Source organism: Hakea prostrata, chromosome 4 (genome assembly GCF_041222555.1).
Source record: "Hakea prostrata isolate BN-2017 chromosome 4, UWA_Hpros_2, whole genome shotgun sequence".
NCBI classification, from domain to species: domain Eukaryota; kingdom Viridiplantae; phylum Streptophyta; class Magnoliopsida; order Proteales; family Proteaceae; genus Hakea; species Hakea prostrata.
The window spans coordinates 16,569,804-16,589,978 of NC_142603.1; the positions used below are offsets into that span (position 1 = coordinate 16,569,804).

The 20,175-nt window shown below is 39.7% G+C and overlaps 1 protein-coding gene across 1 annotated transcript; it reads right to left on the reverse strand.

Moving 5' to 3' along the window:
• Positions 1-598: 598 nt before the first annotated feature.
• Positions 599-18,639, reverse strand: LOC149018211 (ATP-dependent RNA helicase DEAH11, chloroplastic-like). Its single transcript, XM_089152526.1, has 4 exons — positions 18,528-18,639; positions 17,484-18,395; positions 10,337-13,490; positions 599-1,896 (listed from the first exon to the last, which is right to left on the reverse strand). Exons 2-4 carry the CDS (start codon positions 18,345-18,347, stop codon positions 680-682), a joined length of 5,235 nt encoding a protein of 1,744 aa, XP_089008652.1. The 5' UTR covers positions 18,348-18,395; positions 18,528-18,639; the 3' UTR covers positions 599-679.
• Positions 18,640-20,175: the final 1,536 nt, after the last annotated feature.

Genomic DNA, 20,175 nt, shown 5'->3' on the forward strand with positions numbered 1-20,175 from the left:
ATATCTCAAAGACCAAAATCTTTTTGGATGAATGAACTAATCACTAAAAACAACCCCTGAAGGAGGATGGGGAGGTGGAGGAGAATATAGCTCTTAACCACTAGACTGAATACACGAAACTAAGCTCATGTGACAAAAATATGTTTATGGAGAAATCACAGGAGCTTAGAAAAGACATCCAAATAAATGACTTTCTAAATCAAGGTCAAAGATCTAAAATTTGGGGTCCATCTCCAACAGTTACATTCCCACCATAAATAATGACCAACAGCTCCAGCAACCAAATTCCAGTGACCAAATTGTGATACAAAATAAACAGGAATCTGTCCAACCATTAAAAGTTCAGTAATAATACGCAATTACCCTCGAACAAAAGAAAATATAAGATACTCACAAGATTTTCCATACCTTCAAAATTAATTTCTCTTCAAGAGGAAGTTTTGTCGCTGTGAATCCCCAGAAGGTCAAGGGATCGAAAGTAGCAACAATTTGATTTGAGTACAGCAGAAGGTACTGGGTATATTTACTATATATATATATATATATATATATATATATATATATATATATATATATATATATATATATATATAGCCACGCCCTAAGACAGACGTGTCAATATTTACAGAAGATACATATTTACACAGTAGGATAAGGCAGGGACATGGTAGTTTTGGCCTCAGAATGTAGCCTCATGTATAGAGCGCAGGTGTTCATAGCATTTGTCAGCAGTGTCATAGAAGTCCAGACACACCCAGCATATATGCCTTCCACATTTGCATTCTATGTGATTGCATCCGTCCACCTTCTCAATCGTGTATCCACAGGAAGGGCAGCACTTGACTTGTTCTTTCCCTTTGCGCCATTCCTCAAGTGACAAATCTGGATCATCCTTGAACTCCTTGTACCTCTCACACGAGACATATGGATGGTACTCCAAGTGACACCTTGTGCACGTCTCTGCAAAACAGGCTCCACAAGAAAACGGCTCACCGGTTGTCCCAGGATCTGCCACTTGATAAACTGAAGGGCAGTCCGGTGTCGGGCAAAACCTGTAGATACCACAACTAGCAGTCACATATGCCCCCAAAGAAGCCCTGAATAGATCTTCCAACTTCTCACTTGACAACAGACTCTTCATATCAGTAAGAAAAATGGGTTCCGTACACCCCTCGTGGGTACAGCACAGTGGAAACCCATTGTGGCTTTTAATTGCAGAGTCACACTGCTCCACCAAGCAGGATCTGCAAAATAAGTGCCCACAGCCTTGAAGCTGGTAACAGTCGTCCACCTCGCACAAGCAAATGGGGCAGGTTCCTTCTTTTGGTTGCTCAGATGGCAAATTATCACTTAGTGACTTGGTAAATTCATAAATTATCTCCTCAACTTGTTGCTTCACGTCCTTGTTCCCCCGTACCAATATGACATGACGGCGAGTACTAAGCATGAACCCAGCTCCAGGTACTTTATCCTTGAGTCCATGAAGGTCTGGCCCAAAATTCTCAACCACGGCTTTCATCAGGTTGTCTGGCAACTTCTCTCCCCGAAGACGAATTTCCAGTGGCCTGTTTTCATGGATGCTTAAAAGAGATTCAACCAATCTTCGCTCAGCAACAGCAACTTTTTCCTGCGACCCAAACAATCTAACATTCATGTTCTGCCTTTCATAAAGAATGTATGTCCCTGTCTCTTGCTGAATTGACTTAAGGACTTCGATGCCATCTTTATTGAGGAGAAGTTGCAGTATACTTGGAGTGAGACTAGCGTGATTTAATACTGTGCCTTTCATAAGCTGCTCCAACGGCTTTCTTAATTCTGCCACAATCTTCGTAGCATTTGCAGATATTTTAACTCCAAAATAGCCGTTCTCTTTCCTTTCAAGATTGCAGAATACACCTATACAAAATGTCAAATCACCTAAACGTCAGACAAGGGTTGGCTATTGCATAACAAACTTTTGATGCATGATGCAGGCAAAGGTAGTATAGATCTTATTTTAGTCTATACTAAGACTCCACTTGGGTTTACATGGGTCAGAGGCAAACCATTATTTGGTTTTCTGTTGTAATGGGTCAGTTCAATTAAAGATTTTAAACTTGCATAGCTTTTCATGGGAATTTTGTTATAGTTTTGGATGAGCGTCTAAAAGTATTTGGTTTGTATAAAGAATCCCAGAGTCCCCCTATCATGTTAATACTTAATAATACCACACATATCTAACGGTTCGTTTCAATTATCAGGCAAAATGAGTTCCTAATTTCTGTTTACAAAAGATTGAGACAAGTCCATGAGTAAAGATTGCTAAGGATATTCTGAGCAATAAATGGTGCAACTGCTGGCCCGTAGTTGATCCCTTCAATCCAAAGCTACATCACATTGATTTGACATATGAAATGCCAATTACATCTATATTCTATTCCTGGTCACCTAATTAGTGGTTGTAACAGTATGGAGGACACAAACTGAAAAGAAAAAGAAAAAAGAGGGTTTCAAGATGTGGATATGTTTACCCATTCAAACCTTATGGTGGTGTTAGTTGTCAGGAGTTAAAAAAAAAAATTAAAAATAATAATAATAAATAAAATAAAAAGAAGAAGAAGAATTTTTTTACCCCTTTTATGTAATGGGCTAAACATAGTGGTAGATGAAATACCACTAATACCCTAATCTTCTTCCTTCCATTCTTCCCCAAATCAATTTTACAGCCCTAGAGACTTGAGCCATCTTTGGCGGAAGGGATCAACTCCAAAGGACTCTCCTTGCACATGCGACACCCTTCCATTTGGAAAATCATAACAGAAGAACATCAGATCCCTATTTTCTTCAGGTTTTTCTTCCATACCGAGAAGCACAGGGGCAACATCAACTGCCCACCTACATTGACTGATTCTCTAAGTAAATGGATTTCTGAGGTTTTGGGCAAAGGTAACTCTAACCTGAGCAGTTCAATACTTCAATCCAAGGTACAAAATTTCGCAGGGTTTCGGTGTTTCGCCACCCAGCAAAACCACTGAAACCCCAAAAAATTTCGGAGACATATCTCTGAAATTTGGGAATGTTTCGGTGGTAGTTTCCCCCCACTGTTCTAGGGGTATTTGAGGTCATTTTGGACAAGTTTTTTGATGTCTAAGGCCAATAAACACATGGGGAGTGTTATTTTGGCATTAAACCTAACCTAAAGTGGTTTTCTCGATCGCACATGCCAGGCTGTATGCGGACGAAACTAAAAGTCTAGAACACGAATATATAGCAATGTAAATATGCAAATGATGCAAGAGAACACAAAGATCTTCATTAAATTGCCAAAGAAAAAAAAAACAGCAAACAACTAAAATTCATTATACAAGTAGTCAAGTGTACAAGTACAACTATACAAGTTTAGGCAAGTACATAGTGATCCCATCATCTCAATACCAAGTACTCTACCTTAGTGGATCCGCCCTCTGCTAATACTCCATCATACTCTATATCATGCCTCCCCCATCATATGTACATACTAACCCTATGACATCCCTTGCTAATAGTTGTTGAGATAGTCGCGAATTGTAGCTCTATAAATGAGGCAAAACTTCAACCCTCGAATGGAATAGAATACATAGGCGATAAATCAGCGAGAAATTGACTGAATGACAATATATTGCCCATTTCAACCGTTTCGGCGAAATATAGCTGAAATTTTGTAATATCATCGCTACTTACCAAAACACCGAACTATCACCAAGTTTTGGCGATATTTTGGCGACATACTATGTCCCCTTAGTCTTGCATCCATATAAACCTTGTGATTTTTTGACAAAGAAATCAAACTGGTTACTAGAATTTGAGGTTCAACAAAGCTCCTTAATATCATCAGTGTAACTAAATCAATCAACTGTTTGGTAGGGTCCACAGGTTGTATGTCGTAAGTTTGGTTCTAGATTTTTTACTCCATTGATGTTGAGTCTAGTGAATCATCTCACAAGTCTAAAATCTAACCAGATTCTATCATTTTCTGGCTTCAAAATGTGAGGTTGACAAGGCCATGATGCAGGCTGATGGGTTAGATGGTGCAGAGGTGGCTTAGCTTGCAGTGGCCAGGCCTAGAGTTGTTTACTTCGAATGTAATCATAACAATTCTTGATTTTGGTAGGCCCCAAAACTGAATATGTAGAGGAATCTAGCTGAAAGCAACTAAATTCAAAAACATGACTGAAACTACAGATTTATTAATTAACATTATGGAGAAACTCTGCAGTTTATCAGTTTTTGAATTCTAATTCGTAGGTTGTATTTTTTATGCTCATTTTTCCGCAAAGGTTTTTAACATCCAAATGTAAGTTGCAGATTAGCTGTCTTCCTACTTACCCTGAACGTGCAACAAAACAATAATGCATACTAGTTTGAAAGAAAGATATTGACAGGGAAATGAAGAGACGAAGGTGAGGGGGTTGAAAAAGATTGGGATGTTGGGACAGATTATGACATTATGAGCTTTGAATGGAAGAAAGGATGGCACAAATAGGGTTCATCAGGATTTCACAAGGTGGGATGAGAGTATTAGAGGAGGTGGAAGAAGAATAAATAAGAGGGGTAATATTGTCTTTCACCCTTCACAACTAACAGTTGGACCTTTTGGGCATAAAGGATAAAATGGTCATATTACCCATCATCTTCTCCACCCTGCAAGTTCTTGCTTTTTCCTTTACCTACTCCCCCAGCAACCCCACCCAACCCACCCACGTAACCCATTCTGCACCTACCCACACCCCTCTGCAACCCTATCTCACAAGCCCAATAGTGTCAACAAAAAATAGAAACTGAAAAAAACAAAAATAAAAGAAGAAGAGAAGAAAAAAATCTGGACAAAGCCTGAGAAAAACCACAACAGGAACTTCAACCCTTAGCCAACAAAAGCATAAACAGTTAAGAACGCAAGAATCGCTGGCAAAGCAAAGGTATGTTGGGTCCAATGTGGATAATCTACGACCAGGCCTGGGTCTGATTTCCCAAGTCAGCAGCCTATGATAATTGAACAGAAAATGCAGCTTCAGTTTTAGAACCTTGAACAGCCATGGGAAAGAAAAGGGGTGGCAGGACCGAGGAAATGATAGAGGAACAAGGACTAAAATCTTTGAAATCATTTGTTCCCAACTGAAGGCAGACACTCAGCAAGCTCTCAATCTTATTAACGCTAACTTGCTTTCAAGGTTCCCCCTCAATGATCTTATTTAGGTGGAGTCTCAGACCTTTCAAAGTGCTTAGCTTTGTTGTTGATTTCAAGGTCAGATCTATGGCAATCTAACCGTTAGATCCCTCCCAAACTTTATAAACCTCGTTCCCCTAATCCTAGTGACCTTCCTCCCAATTTTAGCCCAATCAGACAAACCCTAACTGTAGTCGAACTATAATTCCTTTGCTACCCTAGACAAAACCCTAGAAACCTCTTCATCTAGATCTTTCAAACCTTTCCTCCAAAACCTATTCCCGTTTAGAATCATCATCCCTTACCCATCCTTTACTTTCGACCTTAACCCTAATTCTATCCAACCCCTAGGAACCCTAATTTCTATCAAAGCCTGATCTCCCTAAACCCTAGACCTAAAGATTCAATTCTGAAATTAAAATTACAGCAACATTTAGGATTGAATTTCAACCAACCCTAGTTCCTACCCATAACTGAACCTAGTCCTATTCAATTCCCAACCCTAGAACCCTGTATTCAGCCCTAATCCTACAACTTCAGGGTTAGTAAAACCATGTTTTCACTGCTGGCTCACTTGGATTGATCCTGAAGACTCGTCCTCAATTTGGGGGTTGCATCAGGTGATTGGGATTGGAAGAATTAGGGTTTGGGGAAGGGGAGGGTTGACACAAGCTAGAAAGGCAGGGGAAGAAGGGCTGCAAGTGAGAGGAGAAGAGGGGAGAGGGTATTGCTGGGGGTCAGCTTCTTGTACTTGTAGAAGAAGATGGGAGCTTGAAGAATATTCAGATCTGAAGAATTTGTAAACACAAAGCAGCTGCAAGTCTTTCCTCATAGGGAAAACCCACGACTCCACTCCTTGCACCTTCAATCTCAAGAATTATTATTCATCAAATCTGTCTTTTACCAGCTAGACAGGCTTTATTCATAGCCTTACGTGTATGTAACTCTCATTTTAACAAGGACTCTATCATAACTTCTAGGATGATCAAATTACGAAATAAGTGTAGATATATAGACTCCTTGTAAAAAGTGGACTGTAATTAAGGGTATCCCTCTCTAGTTGAGACTCTTGAATAACTAGAATAAATCCAAATTTCAAAACAAAAGTAGAACTAGCTTCCTAATAGAATTTGGGCTTCTACTAGAGGAATCCCTCTCTAATTAGGACTCCTATCTAGACCAGGACACTTTCATAACTCAACAAACAAGGACTCAACTAACAATGTAAAGTTAGATCTAGGATCCTAAAATTGTTCTACATTCAACTAGACTCATTAGGACTCCAAAAAAGGAAAGCAAGAAGACAAATTTGCACCTGGCCACATTTGGCCTTCCAGGAGGGGTCACAGGAAAAGTGCTTCTCTTGCGGACAGGTCCATCTGGTTACATCAACTTTTTTCACCAATAATAACAAAGACAGCTCAAGCTTAACTCACAAATATGAATTGTAAAAAAAAGGAGCTTTACAGTTGAATAGTTGATAACTTGATATTTCAATGAGTTATTTGTGAAATGCAACTAACTTTGTGATGTAGCCTTAGCTTGAAGAGTCTCAACTAAGGACCAATGCCACCAGGAGACATAAAATAGAACAAACTAGACGAGGGAAATTAGGAAAAGACTACATTTTCTAAGCTAGGAGTAGGCTGGCTCTTGGTTCAAGTGTACTGATCAGAGATGTAACATTCCAAATTCGGATTAAAACTGATAGGGAAGTTAGCTACTCTGAAATGAGGGGTTCTGGGAAAATTTAGGGCTCCGTAGAACTTTAAGCGGATTTAGAGTTTTGGGTTGGAAGTAAGATCTAGTGGTAGGGAAATGGTAGGGATGGTGATGCAGCCTCAATTGAATGAGGCTCCAAGATCTTCAATGAATCAACCCAAAACCAGATTCGAAGACTAGGTTGTAGAGGGGTATTTGGGTTCCAGTGGTTGGATAAGTAAAACAGGGGTTTTGGCATGCAGGTCTTAAGGAGGATATGCTGTATAAATTGGCTAAATTTGATGGGTGGTTTGAGAGTCCTAAATTTGATAGGAGTTTGAAAATCCTTGTAGGACTTCTAAGGTTAATGGGTATAAAGGACCTGCATGGAGCTGTGCGTTGGAAGCAATGTAACCCATGTGAGGGAAAGGTTCGTCCAAGTTTGAATCACTTCCAATTGTCAGATTGGCATAGATCTGACTTGGAAATTTTGGTGGCTAACGAAATCTGAAAATTCAAGAAAAATAAAATAAAAAGGTGAATGGCAGGAGGATGGCATATGCTAATGGCCACTTACCCCTTGTTTAATGCTGTGGAGATGGTGGACCATTCTGAAGGAACACCGGTACCACCAGCAATAGACGAATCTCAGCTTGACTTCACTGGAGACATTTTTACTTTAAGTACCTGACTATAGCTTACCACTGCTGAAGCATGTTATTCTCTGAGAAAAACAACCGAATAGGCTGCAATAGCTGATTTTATTAATATCCTGAACTGTCAGCTATTACATGTGATAGATGGGTATTTATAACCTTAACAAATACTAATTTCTGAAAGGAGGAAAAAAAGGGGAATCCTAGTTGTACTCTAACAACTTAATTGAGCTTTTAAAACAAACAAGGATTGCAGTTTCGGTTCCAAGCCAGTTACAACCTGACCAAAAGCCGAAGTTTCCAGGTTTCGACAGAAATTTTGATCGAAACTTGGTATTTTTGAGCAAGATTTCGACCCTAGGTTTCAAGGCTTATATATTTTCTATTTCATATGATTTTTGGCCTCTTACCCATTTAAAGCATAATAATTACAATTGAACTAGTAATTCTCTCCCCCCCCCCCCCCCAAAAAAAAAAAAAACCCACTGAAGAGTTATCATTTAAGTATACTAACAAATGACTAATTCCAAGAAGTACAAATTGTATTGCACACAGGCATAGAATCATCAGCACACATGAATTCTTTGATAGAATGATCACATATACAACGAGTCAACAAAATACAATGACCAACTAGGAACTACAATGTCCTAGACTTCAATTCCATGTTGAGTGTCTGCCTGGAACCGGTGGATCTATCCCTTGTCTGTAGTAGTACTCACTACTCCGAGTAGTGGATGAAAGTTGGCCATGACATTTTTTCCATAAAGTTATCCATGAACTGACACACTGCTTTTCTATAGGTGGAATCATTCACATAATTTAGATATCCCATCGTGTGAACTCTTTACCCCAAGTTTTGACAAAATTCCAGTATTTTCCCCCAAGTTTCGACAAGTTTTGACAACTGAGATATTAATTTAGGGTGAAACAGAAGTTGAAATCATAAAGTCAGGCTAAAAAATGGTTTGGGGTTGGAATTCAAAGGGCAAAACCTGGTGGAAGCTGTCAAAACCCATAAAATCTGCAGGTTTCAACAGGTTTCCCCCCATTTTAGTCCAAACTTGGTGCTTTTACGCCTCCACCCAGATTTCATCTCTTTTTCCTCAAAAACCGAAATTTCAGTGGTTTTGACCAAAATTTGTACCATGCAAACAAACTCTAATTGGAATGGATTTTATAGTTGAATCCTTACAAAGACTCTCCATCAACTATTAAAAGGACCAATTAAATAGCATGCATTAGCCTTAATAAGGACTAATTAAATAGCAAGCATCAATTCTAATAAGGACTAATCAAATAACATATATCAACACTAATAAGGACAATAGCCCAAAAAAAGGGAGAGAAAAAAAATTGTACACAATTCATGTACCCATGTTATAGGTCTATTAAGTTGGCTGATTACAATGGAAACATGTTCAATGAAGTTCAGGCACCTACATGTCAAAAGGGAGAAAACAAATTCGTACACAACTCATGTACCCATGTTTTAGGTCTATTAAGTTGGCCGATTACGATGGAAACATGTTCAATGAAGTCCAGACACCAACATGACCCAACCCTAGGCTTATGCTTAGGGAAAAGAACCTAACCTGGGGCTGGATCTGCATCAGATGGGTTCCACCAAAGATCAGCAAATTCTACGTGGGAAGGGGTTCATCCAGAATCTGCAGAAATTTAGGTTGACTGAAATTAGGGGATTTTACAATTTCTATGGATAGAAGGAAAGAGGCCAAAGATCAAAGGTTAGGGTTATTATAAGGAGTTCATGGTCTAAAAATGAAAATTTTATTGGGGCTTGGGGGATCTGCTAGAAGCCTCAAACTGAGGGAAGATCAGGTTACAGTTAGAATTGGTTCAACTGGTTTAATGGAGTTGATCCAAATATAATTTAAGGGGGAAAGAAAGGCGATGGGAATGGACATCTCGATACCAAGGCAGCAGATCAATGCTGAAGAATGGTTCCACAGTCAGCTGTAGGAACTAGGGTTTTGGTCACCGAGCACTTAAGAGGATTCTGCCTGGACTTTGACCACCAAGGAGAACAGACTTCAAACTCCAAAAGCTTCTCCATGACTAATCAGATTTCACAAGCAATTGCTCAAGAAAAATAACATAAGTGGAAAAGTTTCTGTTCATCAATCAAGTGAGGTATATATACAGGCTAAACAGCCAGGAGGCCTAATACTAATAGGAGTTGACATTGGCTTCTGACTGAACAAGAAACAAACTCAACAGACTTAGCAATGCTCTTACCCTCCCATGCTCGGAGACATTCAAGCAATCAGTCAGGTGAGTCAAATGACCACTTTAATTGAGGAAAGCTCTTACCATCCCATGCATGGAGACAGTCTTGAACCAAACAAACCAGGTCCAACTGCAATAACCAAAAGTGCTGAAGACAGAAGCCTACTATGCTACTAGTGTTAGTAGTTAGTACTACTGTTCTTAATACTACTTATGCAGTATCTTCTGTAAAGTCTGTGGATCTGCATCACCCTGTCTTCCCAACATCAATATCAGTACTTTCAACCCCTCCCCTCCTCTCCCCTGCAACCCCCCTCCCCCAAAAAAAAAATTATCAAAAACCACAAAAATAAATAAATAAGAAAAGATCAAGAGAAAGAGAGATGGAAAATCTCCAATTGGACCTTAGAGAGGGTCTAGAACAGATTAGAAACACAAAACAACCGACAACTTACATAAAGTAAACATGGCCGCATAAAAATAAAAATAACATGCATGACGGAGGAGAGAAAATAATATTTATATGAAAACAAGTTCCAGGAAGTACCATCTCGATGCTTGAGGCTTTCAAGTAAAGAATCCAGCTGTTTCTTAATAACATAAAAGACTGAAGCACGACAGGATACAAAACTATGAAACATCCCTTGACATTGTATCTTCTGCCATGTGAAACAGCAAGGGAGTACTTTTCCCTGTAGGTTCTGCAAAGCCTTTGCTGCCTCCAAATGCAATCTCCCATCAAAAGTAATCATAGCTTTCATCAAATAATCATTTGATTCAGGCTGGAATACTTGTACTCGGCAACAATTGCTTAGAGGGCACTTTGTAGGCATGAAAGGAGCAATTTCCCTAAGAAGTGCTTCTTCACAAGCAGATGGTTGGATAGAGACAGTGTCTCCCCTAACCAGGAAAATATCCAGAATTCTCCTTCTTGTTAAAGTATTCAGCATTTCGAAAAGTTCTTGTTCAGATATTTCTTTGTCAAGCCCACTCAAGACAATAGAATCCAGGTGCTTGTTGCTGCGTCCACAACGAACAAACCGATCACCAATTAGCACGTTAGAACAATCATCAATGAGAGAATCAACATCTTGCCTTGCACACCTAATGAATGCAATACCCTTGCTATATCTGCGTGGCCAAAATACCTTGGCTTTTACAGCAGGAAATGAAAACATTTTTTGGTCAACTCCAACACTAATACAAGAAGGGGCCAACTTTAGTGGGGATCCTCTGAGATCAAAACCACGCAGCTTTGTGATTGCTTTTTCAGCAGCTTCAGGGGTAAGAAACGTTATCCTGCCCCACTTTTCACTGTCCTCACCATCCTGTCCAACGCACATATATTTCTGGAAGTTACAGATACCGGATACATTTTTTTCAAGGGTCATAAGAAGTTCCTTATCATCAAGAGTGCCTGCATCTGAATGGAACACATCCACAGATAAGTATCTCTTTTCCAGTTCCAAATGCTTGATTTCCGCACCAGCTCCAAACAAAGCCACAGAAGGAGAAACACCATGACCGCCAAGGTACAAGCATTTCTCAAGACATTCATCTTTTAACCATTTCATTTCATAATGCAATGTATCATTCACAAGACTAGAAACCTTTCCCATGTCTTGTGTAGTGGCAAACACTTCAATTTCTCCCTTATCAACATCAACTTCAACACCAATCTGTCTGTTGTTGCATGCTGCTTGAATGCGTGATACAAGGTTACGCAAATTATTGTTTGATTTGCCACAGAATCTTTTCAATACAACAGTGGGAAATCCAGTAATCAAATTCACCTGCAGCTTCCGGCTATCCATCTGTGAAATGTTGAACAAGGGAGGGGGGCAAAGGGTAGATAAGCATTCGATGTCAAAAGCAGTAACACAAACCAAATATTGATTTGGTATTGATAAGAGTTCACCAAACACAACCCAACTTGGCTTCCGACCATATGTTAGCAAAGAACATGAAGGGTGCAGCAGAACATGTTGTCCAGTTAATGCCACTTCATATCCAAGTCGATCATATCCAGAATACATGGCAACATTTTCTGAAAGGGATGACAGAATAACCCTCTTTAGATTTTTATCATGATCAGAGGACAGATGTGGATCCCATTGCCAGTAACTTGGGACAATAGTATTTAGTTCAATTTTAAGGCAATGTTCCAATTCAGAAACAGTCTCTTTACATCTTCGCATGGTCTTTGCATTAATGCTGTTATCCCAACACCATTTGTTTTTCTTTTCATTGGACAGATCTTCCCATTCCTTGTAAACAGAAAGCAATGTTGGGAGGTCCCCATCCTGATGGGAGAATTGAATCTTCAGGCAGTCAGCTTTCAATTTATCTTCATCAGTACCAACTCTACAGAAAATGCTACTGGCATTTGCCATTACCGCAGCAAGAACAAGACCCTCTTTACGCAAACCATGATGAAGACTACCAAGGATCAGTTTTCCCAGTCGAGGCTCAATACCCAATTTAACCAAGTACTGACCATCAACAGTTAATTCAAAAGCATCCTTTTTCAATGTAATAGCACCTAACTGAATAAGATTCCTGATTGCCATTTCGATTGCCTTGGGACTGGGTGCATCAACAAAATCAAAATCTTTCACATTCGTGATGCCCAGAGCAAGAATCCTCAGGACTGCAACACCAAGATGAACCCTACGAATCTCAGGTTCCTGGTGTGAAGGCATAGAGAGGAAATCATTTCTTGAGTACATTCTGTAACATTTTCCAGGTGCTGTTCGACCAGCACGGCCAGCACGTTGATCTGCCGAACTCTGACTAACCCTGCAAACTTTAAGGACATTCATACCGGTATTGGGTTCAAACCTGCTCTCTTTGAGCATGCCAGAATCTACTACATATTTAACTCCAGGAATAGTCAATGATGTCTCTGCTAAATTAGTGGCAAAAATTACTTTCCTCTTTCCAGGGTATTCATGGAAAACACGATTTTGCTCTTGAGGAGAAAGTTTCCCATGTAAGGGCAGTGCAACAGCAGTGGAGACCTGAAAATTCTCACAAGCCCACTCCACTTCCATCTGAGAAGTCAAAAAAGCCAGTATGGACCCCTTCTCCTCTCTCTTGTGAATCTCAGACACCTTATTCACAACGTCAGAAACATATGAAGCACAAGCACCAGGACAAGCTTTTGACATGGCAGAACTTCCTTCAGATGCACAAGGAACATATTTTATGTCAACAGGAAAATTTCTTCCGGCAACATGGAAGGTACTGCAGCCAAAGAAGTAACCTGAAAGCTTATCTGCATCAGCAGTTGCAGACATTATGATAAGCCTCAGTTCACACCTCTCATTCAGCAACTTTTTAAGCATTGCCAACAGAAGATCAGTGTTCAAGCTCCTTTCATGAGCCTCATCTATGATAATGCACGAGATATTGGTCAAATTTTTATCCTTCATGAAGTGCTGCAGTAGACAGTGGTCTGTCATGAAAACTACCCTGGAATCAAAACCTTGGGTAGATGAGTATGTTGGCTGACAAGTAACTAAATCATCTTCATAACAACCTTTACTTTCTTCCCCAACCCTTTGTGCCAAGGACATGGCAGCAATTCTGCGAGGCTGGGTGCAGATAATGGAGTCTTGAGTACCTATTCCTGAATCAGCAAGAAACTGAACCAATTGTGTACTCTTCCCTGAGCCAGTCTCTCCAATCAAGACCATGACCTGTGTGAAGGGAAATGAGAACAAATGTTAATACGGAAAGCAGAAAAGCTCAAACCTCTGCCAGATATTTTTATACTTCAGAATAACATATGAATACATAGGCCAACATTTAAAAAATATAACATATTGATCAGGCATGTTCAATGAAGACCTACAGATGCATTAGTAAGGAAGAGCGATCAGATTTTTGACAGAGTTAAAAGAGGTAGAGGACCACCTAAAATGACTATTGGAGTACTAGTAAGAAAGGTTATGGTTGAAGTGGGGCTCGATCCATGACAACAGATAAAGGCGCTTGGCAAACAACAAGTCATGTGGACAACCCCCCAACGATGAGGGATGTTACCAAGAGGCAGCTATGACATCCTCCATTTATTTTCTTTTTCCAATTCCTTTACCTCCTGTTATTGCAAGCGAATCTTTTATTTCGATATCCATCTCAACCTGTTATCAAACTCTTGTGGATCCACTTCTAACAATGAATCATATTTTCTCAGTACCAGTTGAACACTAAAAGCTCTATTATCTGGTGGATTCACAATACCAGTTGACATAACCCTGGAATAGAGGGCAGATGATAGGATCTCTTCTAAGAACAGCACGCAATTTAGGGTTTGAAACCCCTGCTGTTCTAGGTCAAAACACGGTGGACAGCAGCTGTTTTAGGTAACTATGACCTGCAGGTAGAGTTGGTTTGAGATCCAAAATCTTTTGGGCATAGAATTAAGAGGTCTAGGGTTAACAAGGAAAGGGAATGTAGGGTTTGGCCAGCCTTCTATTAGGGCAGGAACTAGAAGAGAATAATTCTGTTTTAACAGATTTTGACTTCACAGAATTAAACTCAAGCTAGGGTTTAGGGTTTTGTAAGTTCTAGGGTCTCTAGGTTAGGGTTAGGGCTAGGATCAAATTTAGGCTAGGGGCAGGGGATGGTGCTCCTAGGTTAGAATGGGATTGGAATGAAGGACTATGATTGGAAACCTAAACTAGGATTTAGAGTGTGGCTGCGGTTCTGAATTTTATGAATTCTGGAATCTGCCGCAAGCTAGAAAAGAGACAATGGGGCTGGGAAATGAAAGGGAAGGGAGGGGAGAGGTGACCACATGTTCTGGAGGGAAGGGGAAGGAATTGCGATGGCATAGGGGCTGGGGAATTGAGGGATCCTAAGTTTTGGAGATGGGGGAGGGTGCCGCAAGCTAGACAGAGAAAGGAGGAGGATTACGCAAGGGGTGGGAGGGCAGAAAGGGGTAGGAAAGGGGCTGGGGTTGCACTTAATTGCTGTATGGAGATGGACTGCAGAAAACTTGAGAACCTGCCGCAGGGAAGAACAATGCTGGAATTTGCATAATTTAGTTATCACCCAGCCATGGGATTCCTCCTAGAAACCCGCTACTCCAACTCTTCCTTCAAGTCAGTTTTTCATTCAATTAATAGAGTCTAATTGTGTTAAATGAGTGGAGGTATATTCATAGCCTCTTACAAGGAGGAGTTATGAAATAGGACTAAACAAAATAAAAGACTACTTAGGAATCAAACAAGGAATTCAACTTGAAGAGGAACTCCATCTCACACTAAGACTCTACTCACATAACTAAAAGAGGAACTCTAATTAGAACTCCAAAATAGAAACTTGCAGAAGCAAACTACCTACTCTAACAAGGAATCCAACTAACAAACCCCACCTAGGACTCCTTGGCATATCAGGACTCTAACCCATAGTTGTCACGGCGACGAGGCGATGCAAGGCGGTTTAGGCTAATTGAGGCGATGAGTCGACGAGGCGCCCTCCGAGGCGCTTTTGAGGCGTTTTAAGTGAAATTTTTGGTGTACATCTCATTCACTCTAAATCTATCATATCTTATACAATAAAAAAAACTAATATCACACTACCTCAAGTCATCCAACATACTACAAACCACACATAATAGGTCCTAAATAAAAAGTCGCAAGAAGAAAGGAAGAGAAGAAGTTGCTTGTCACTGGCCACTGCTTGCCGGAGTGTCGCTGCGGGAATGGAAGAGAAGAAGAGAGGAAGAGAGAAAGAGATTAGGGATTAGAGTGAGAGTGAGAGTGTGAGACTTGAGTCAAGAACTTATTCTCTTTCAATTTTGTTTGTTTTTATTTTTATTTTAACATTTGATCACATGTAGCGTCATTATACATATGCATATAGGTTCAAACAATAGATACTTTACAATCGGAATCTAATAAGCATTTCAATATATGCCTTTGATTAGGCATCTTTCTCGTGATTTAAAAAAGAAAGAAAAAAAAGTGGACGCCTTATTGCCTAAAAATAAGGTGACGCCAATTTGAGGCGCTCTGAAGGAGCCCAGACGCCGAGGCGACGATTAAGCGACGCCTAGGCGACGCCTTGACAACTATGCTCTAACCACTAACTCAATTGAAAAATAAAAGTTATAATTAAGGCGAATCTAACTAAACCACTCTACCTTCAAAGGGAACCGGTAAAATGACCAAAAGACCCCCAAGTGGTTTGGCCAGCACTTGGTGCCACATGGGCTGATCTGGGCTCCAATTATGCACTGTCCTATGGTTGCCTATCTTGGCTACATAACTAGCATAAGGGCATTTTCTTCCCATCTGCTGCTTACAGAGATTAAAGAGGTAAAACCCACAAAGCAACCTTTCATTCCTTGTTTTGTCATGTCACAACAACACCCTCCTCCCCCCCCCCACCCACCCCCAAAAAAAAAAAAAAAAACCTAAAAAGGGCTAAATTAAAAAATATATAAAATTAAAAAAATAAACCAATGAAGGCATGGTTGTCAAAGTGTCCACCTAGGCGGCAAGGCGGTTTTTCAACCTCCTTGTTTTGAATCGCTTTGTTAACATACAATTTTTTTGCCTTTTTTCACCTAATTGTTACCACTTTGTTGTCTTGTGCACCTTATTGCCGTCTAGATGCCAAAACGGTTGTATTTTTTACATTTTGTACATAATAATATTTTTTTCTTGATTTTTTTAAGAATCAAATTTATTCCACAAAGCCGTATACAAACTTAATAATTAGTTATTTCGGAATCAGGAATCAATGAATCATTAAATGGATAAGGCATTTATTTGGCATCACACTATCATAGAGGTAAGTAAACATGTAAAATTACTAGTTTCATTTTCATACTTATAATTCGATATAGTTTACAGTCATATGTTATGATACTTGATGAGATGAACTTATGCTTGTGTTCTTTTTTGAATAATTTTTCATACTTATGATTCTTAAATGCTTGTTTTTTTAGATGAATGTGATTCTTGAATGTTTGTTTAGCTTATAATAAAAATTTATCAGCTTAAAAGTAGATGTATTGAAAAATTTTGACCCAACCACTTTGGTAGCCTTATTGCCGCCTAGGCACCGCATTATCACCTAATTGCCTAGGCAGAAACTCAACTGCTTTGGTCGCGTTACCGCCTTGACAACCTATGTGAAGGGAGACCAGGAAAAGTACGTCATCTTCCTTGTTTGAGTACTTTCACATATATTGTTTCCCTGCTTGAGAATTCTATTGGGAGAAAGGTGAATCTTGTGAGAAAGAATTGAAGGAACTAGAACAACTAGGGGAAGACCTAAGATGACCTTAAAAGATGTGTGAAGAAAGGGTATAATAGCTTAGGCATTGTATCTAGTAAGGCCACAAACAGAGCTGATTGGAAAGAATCTATGTAGCCAACCCCATCTTGTTGGAACAAGGCTTGTAGTTGTTGTAAAGGTGAATCTTGTGATCCTTCAACATTATTTAAGGGTGGGTGAGTATCCAGACACCTAGGACATGCACCAAGTAAACATCAAAAGAAGTATCACATTCACATTTAGAATCTCCAGCACAAGCCCTACCACTAAGTAAATGGTAAGGTGTGCCTCCCAAACATTTGAAGCGAGCGGAAGGCTCTTCTATGTCATAAATAGGCAAATCCTTAAACAAAGCTACCAGTTCCAAAAGAGAAAAGAAAAATACGTGAGAACAGGGATACCTGCTGGTAATATATTTCCTGAATAATTTCCTTCCGGGACGCATAAATAGGCAAACCATCATCAAGGCGCCGAATCTCCCGCAGCATAACCCGATGAATTCGACTCCAGTCGAAATCACCATTAAACTTCAACACGGGAACCGTCTTATCATTAGTGTCCCGGAAAGTAAATCCGTTGAGATAATCCAAAATACAGCTCATTGCAAACTTAAATTCCTCCATCCTCTTTGCAATCAGATCACTTGCTGCGACAAGCCCCTTCCGCTTCAACCTAAGTTTCTCAGCAACATCGATATTATTATACTTTCTAAGCGAACCAGATACATTAGCAATCTCAACACAGGTAATCTCAAGCTTCCTCTGCCATTTCTTGACTTCCGGCCCGTCCATAAGACTCCTCACGCGCGAGACAAAGAGAGCTTTAAGATGTTCCTTAAGCTCGTCCTTCTCAGAAAGCAGAAAGCCATTGTCTTTCACAATTGGGTCTAGAGAATGAGCACCATCAAGCCGTTGTTCCCAGAAGTAAACCACAGCTTCTAAAGCATCACTCCAATTACCGAAAAGCAACTTCACCGCAACTGGACGTGCAGGAGAGGAAACATAGGACCTCTCAGGCGCGGAAGTACAACCATCAATCAGAGCATCAATAGTGTCCTTACAGAAACCACAACTGCCTGCTCTAAGAAGGACCTCAAACATACGCTTCCCAGACCGAGAAACTCCCGGCGTCGGAGGTGGACACTCCTTCAGATAATTTCCATGAAAATTGCCTCTTCTCCGTGGGTACGGAGACCCTGAAAAACGTTGGCTTGACATAGCCCTTTCCCGGTAATGATTCTTCGGCTGAGATACTTGATGGAACATTGTGGAATGTATACCTTCCTACATTTGTGCTTTGAACCCTCAGAATGCCTGACGAAACAGTAGACAGAAAAAGCAAGAATCTTGGTAAGCAAGAAAGACACTGAAGTAGAACCTGGAGAGATGAAGATCACAAGATCGAACAGAAAAAGACCAAGACGATGAAGGAAGATGAGTTCTTACCAATCTTTTCTGCAATTTTTGAATTCTCTACTCCTCTCTTTCCAATTCGAGTTCGGTATCTCGCGCTCAGTCTCCCTTCTGGTTCTTTGCTGCTTCTGATTTTTCTATTTTAATAATAACCCTAGTCTCCGTTAAGTCTACTCCGACTAGGAATGCAGTGTATTTTTTTATATTTCTTTTTTATTTCTTATCTTACCATTTTAAGGAAGTTAAAAAAAAAAGTAAATTATACACAATAATCCGTCTTCAAGATTCTAATCTAACGGTTCACGCGATGAGTTCTGTACGATTAACGTTTGACGACCGTATATCAGTGTTTTACAGAAAATTTGGGAATTTGGGTAAAGAGTAAAGAGAGGGTTTTTACTTGGGGACCACGTTTATCCTTTTATTAGCAATTATTTATATTTTCCAATAATTGCAAAAAAAAGGTAGAACGACATCGAAGCGTCGAATCTCTGGAGTCTTCTTATCAAAGGAGAAGAAAAGAAATGGAGAATCACGTTTAGGCCAGTTAATTAATTAAATAATTTGCCGACAAATGAGTTAAATAATTACTGAGATGCTGGAAATTTTTCCCCAAAAAAAAAATTGCTGGAAATTTAGGAACCATTCGGCTCAGGGTTCACACCTATGTTGGACGAGGCAAATATAATAAACAAAGAGACGGCAGTGTACTGTGTACCATGAAATACTGATCCGGACAGGCTTGTTCAGGACACGCTTTGTCGTTTTTTCTTTTTTAAAGTTTAGGCACCCTTTGTGATTCTTGATGTTTCCGAGTCCGGATCATCTCCCCGTCGGGACCGACCACAAAAATCAGTGGGGCCCACGATGAAAAATATTTTTTAAAAAAATTTTTAAAAAAATTAACCAGTGGGCCCCACTGGTTTTTGTGGTCATGAAGCCATGGGGGAGCACAGAGCACAGAGTGCTCCCCCGACCGGGAAAATGATCCGGATTCGATGTTTCCCCCTTCCAACTATTGACCTCCTTACCGATTATATCAGAAACTTTATTTGTAGGTCTGATTCCTTTGTTTTACAGCTCATTTCTAGAGCTACCTCATCCCTGGCAAGTAGGGTGATTTGGCCAAATTTCATTACATGGCTCCTGACCTGTGTCGCCAGGATGTTGTTTGTCCCTCTTGCCCCTTTCAATGAAATTACTCTTTACAAAAAAAAAAAGACCACAAGAGCTCACAAGATAAGGGTGATAGGATATATTTTTAAAATGTTTTATTATTTTTTATTCATGGGCTCTACATAATTTATAATTGTATGGCCATTGAAGAAGCACAGAGTGTTCCCGTTACGGAAGATGATCCACACTCTTGATTAAAAAGGGTGGGTGAAAAAAAATGGGTGGGAAAGAATTATTATATACTAGGGGTAACACAAAAATAAATTTGTAGAAAAATGTTAAATATGATCTTATTTTGTTGTTTTTCATATTTTTTCACAAAATTCTATCTATTTTGTAGAATTTCAAAAAGACATTGTGTAGAAGAATTAGCATTTAAGAATGCTTGTCTTTAGCTTTCTTACCTCGAACCAAACAAATCACTTTTATGATTTCATGAACAAAATTTCATACTTTTTCTCCCACTCATTTTTTCTCCCCCAAAAAGTGTCTTACTTTTATTTGT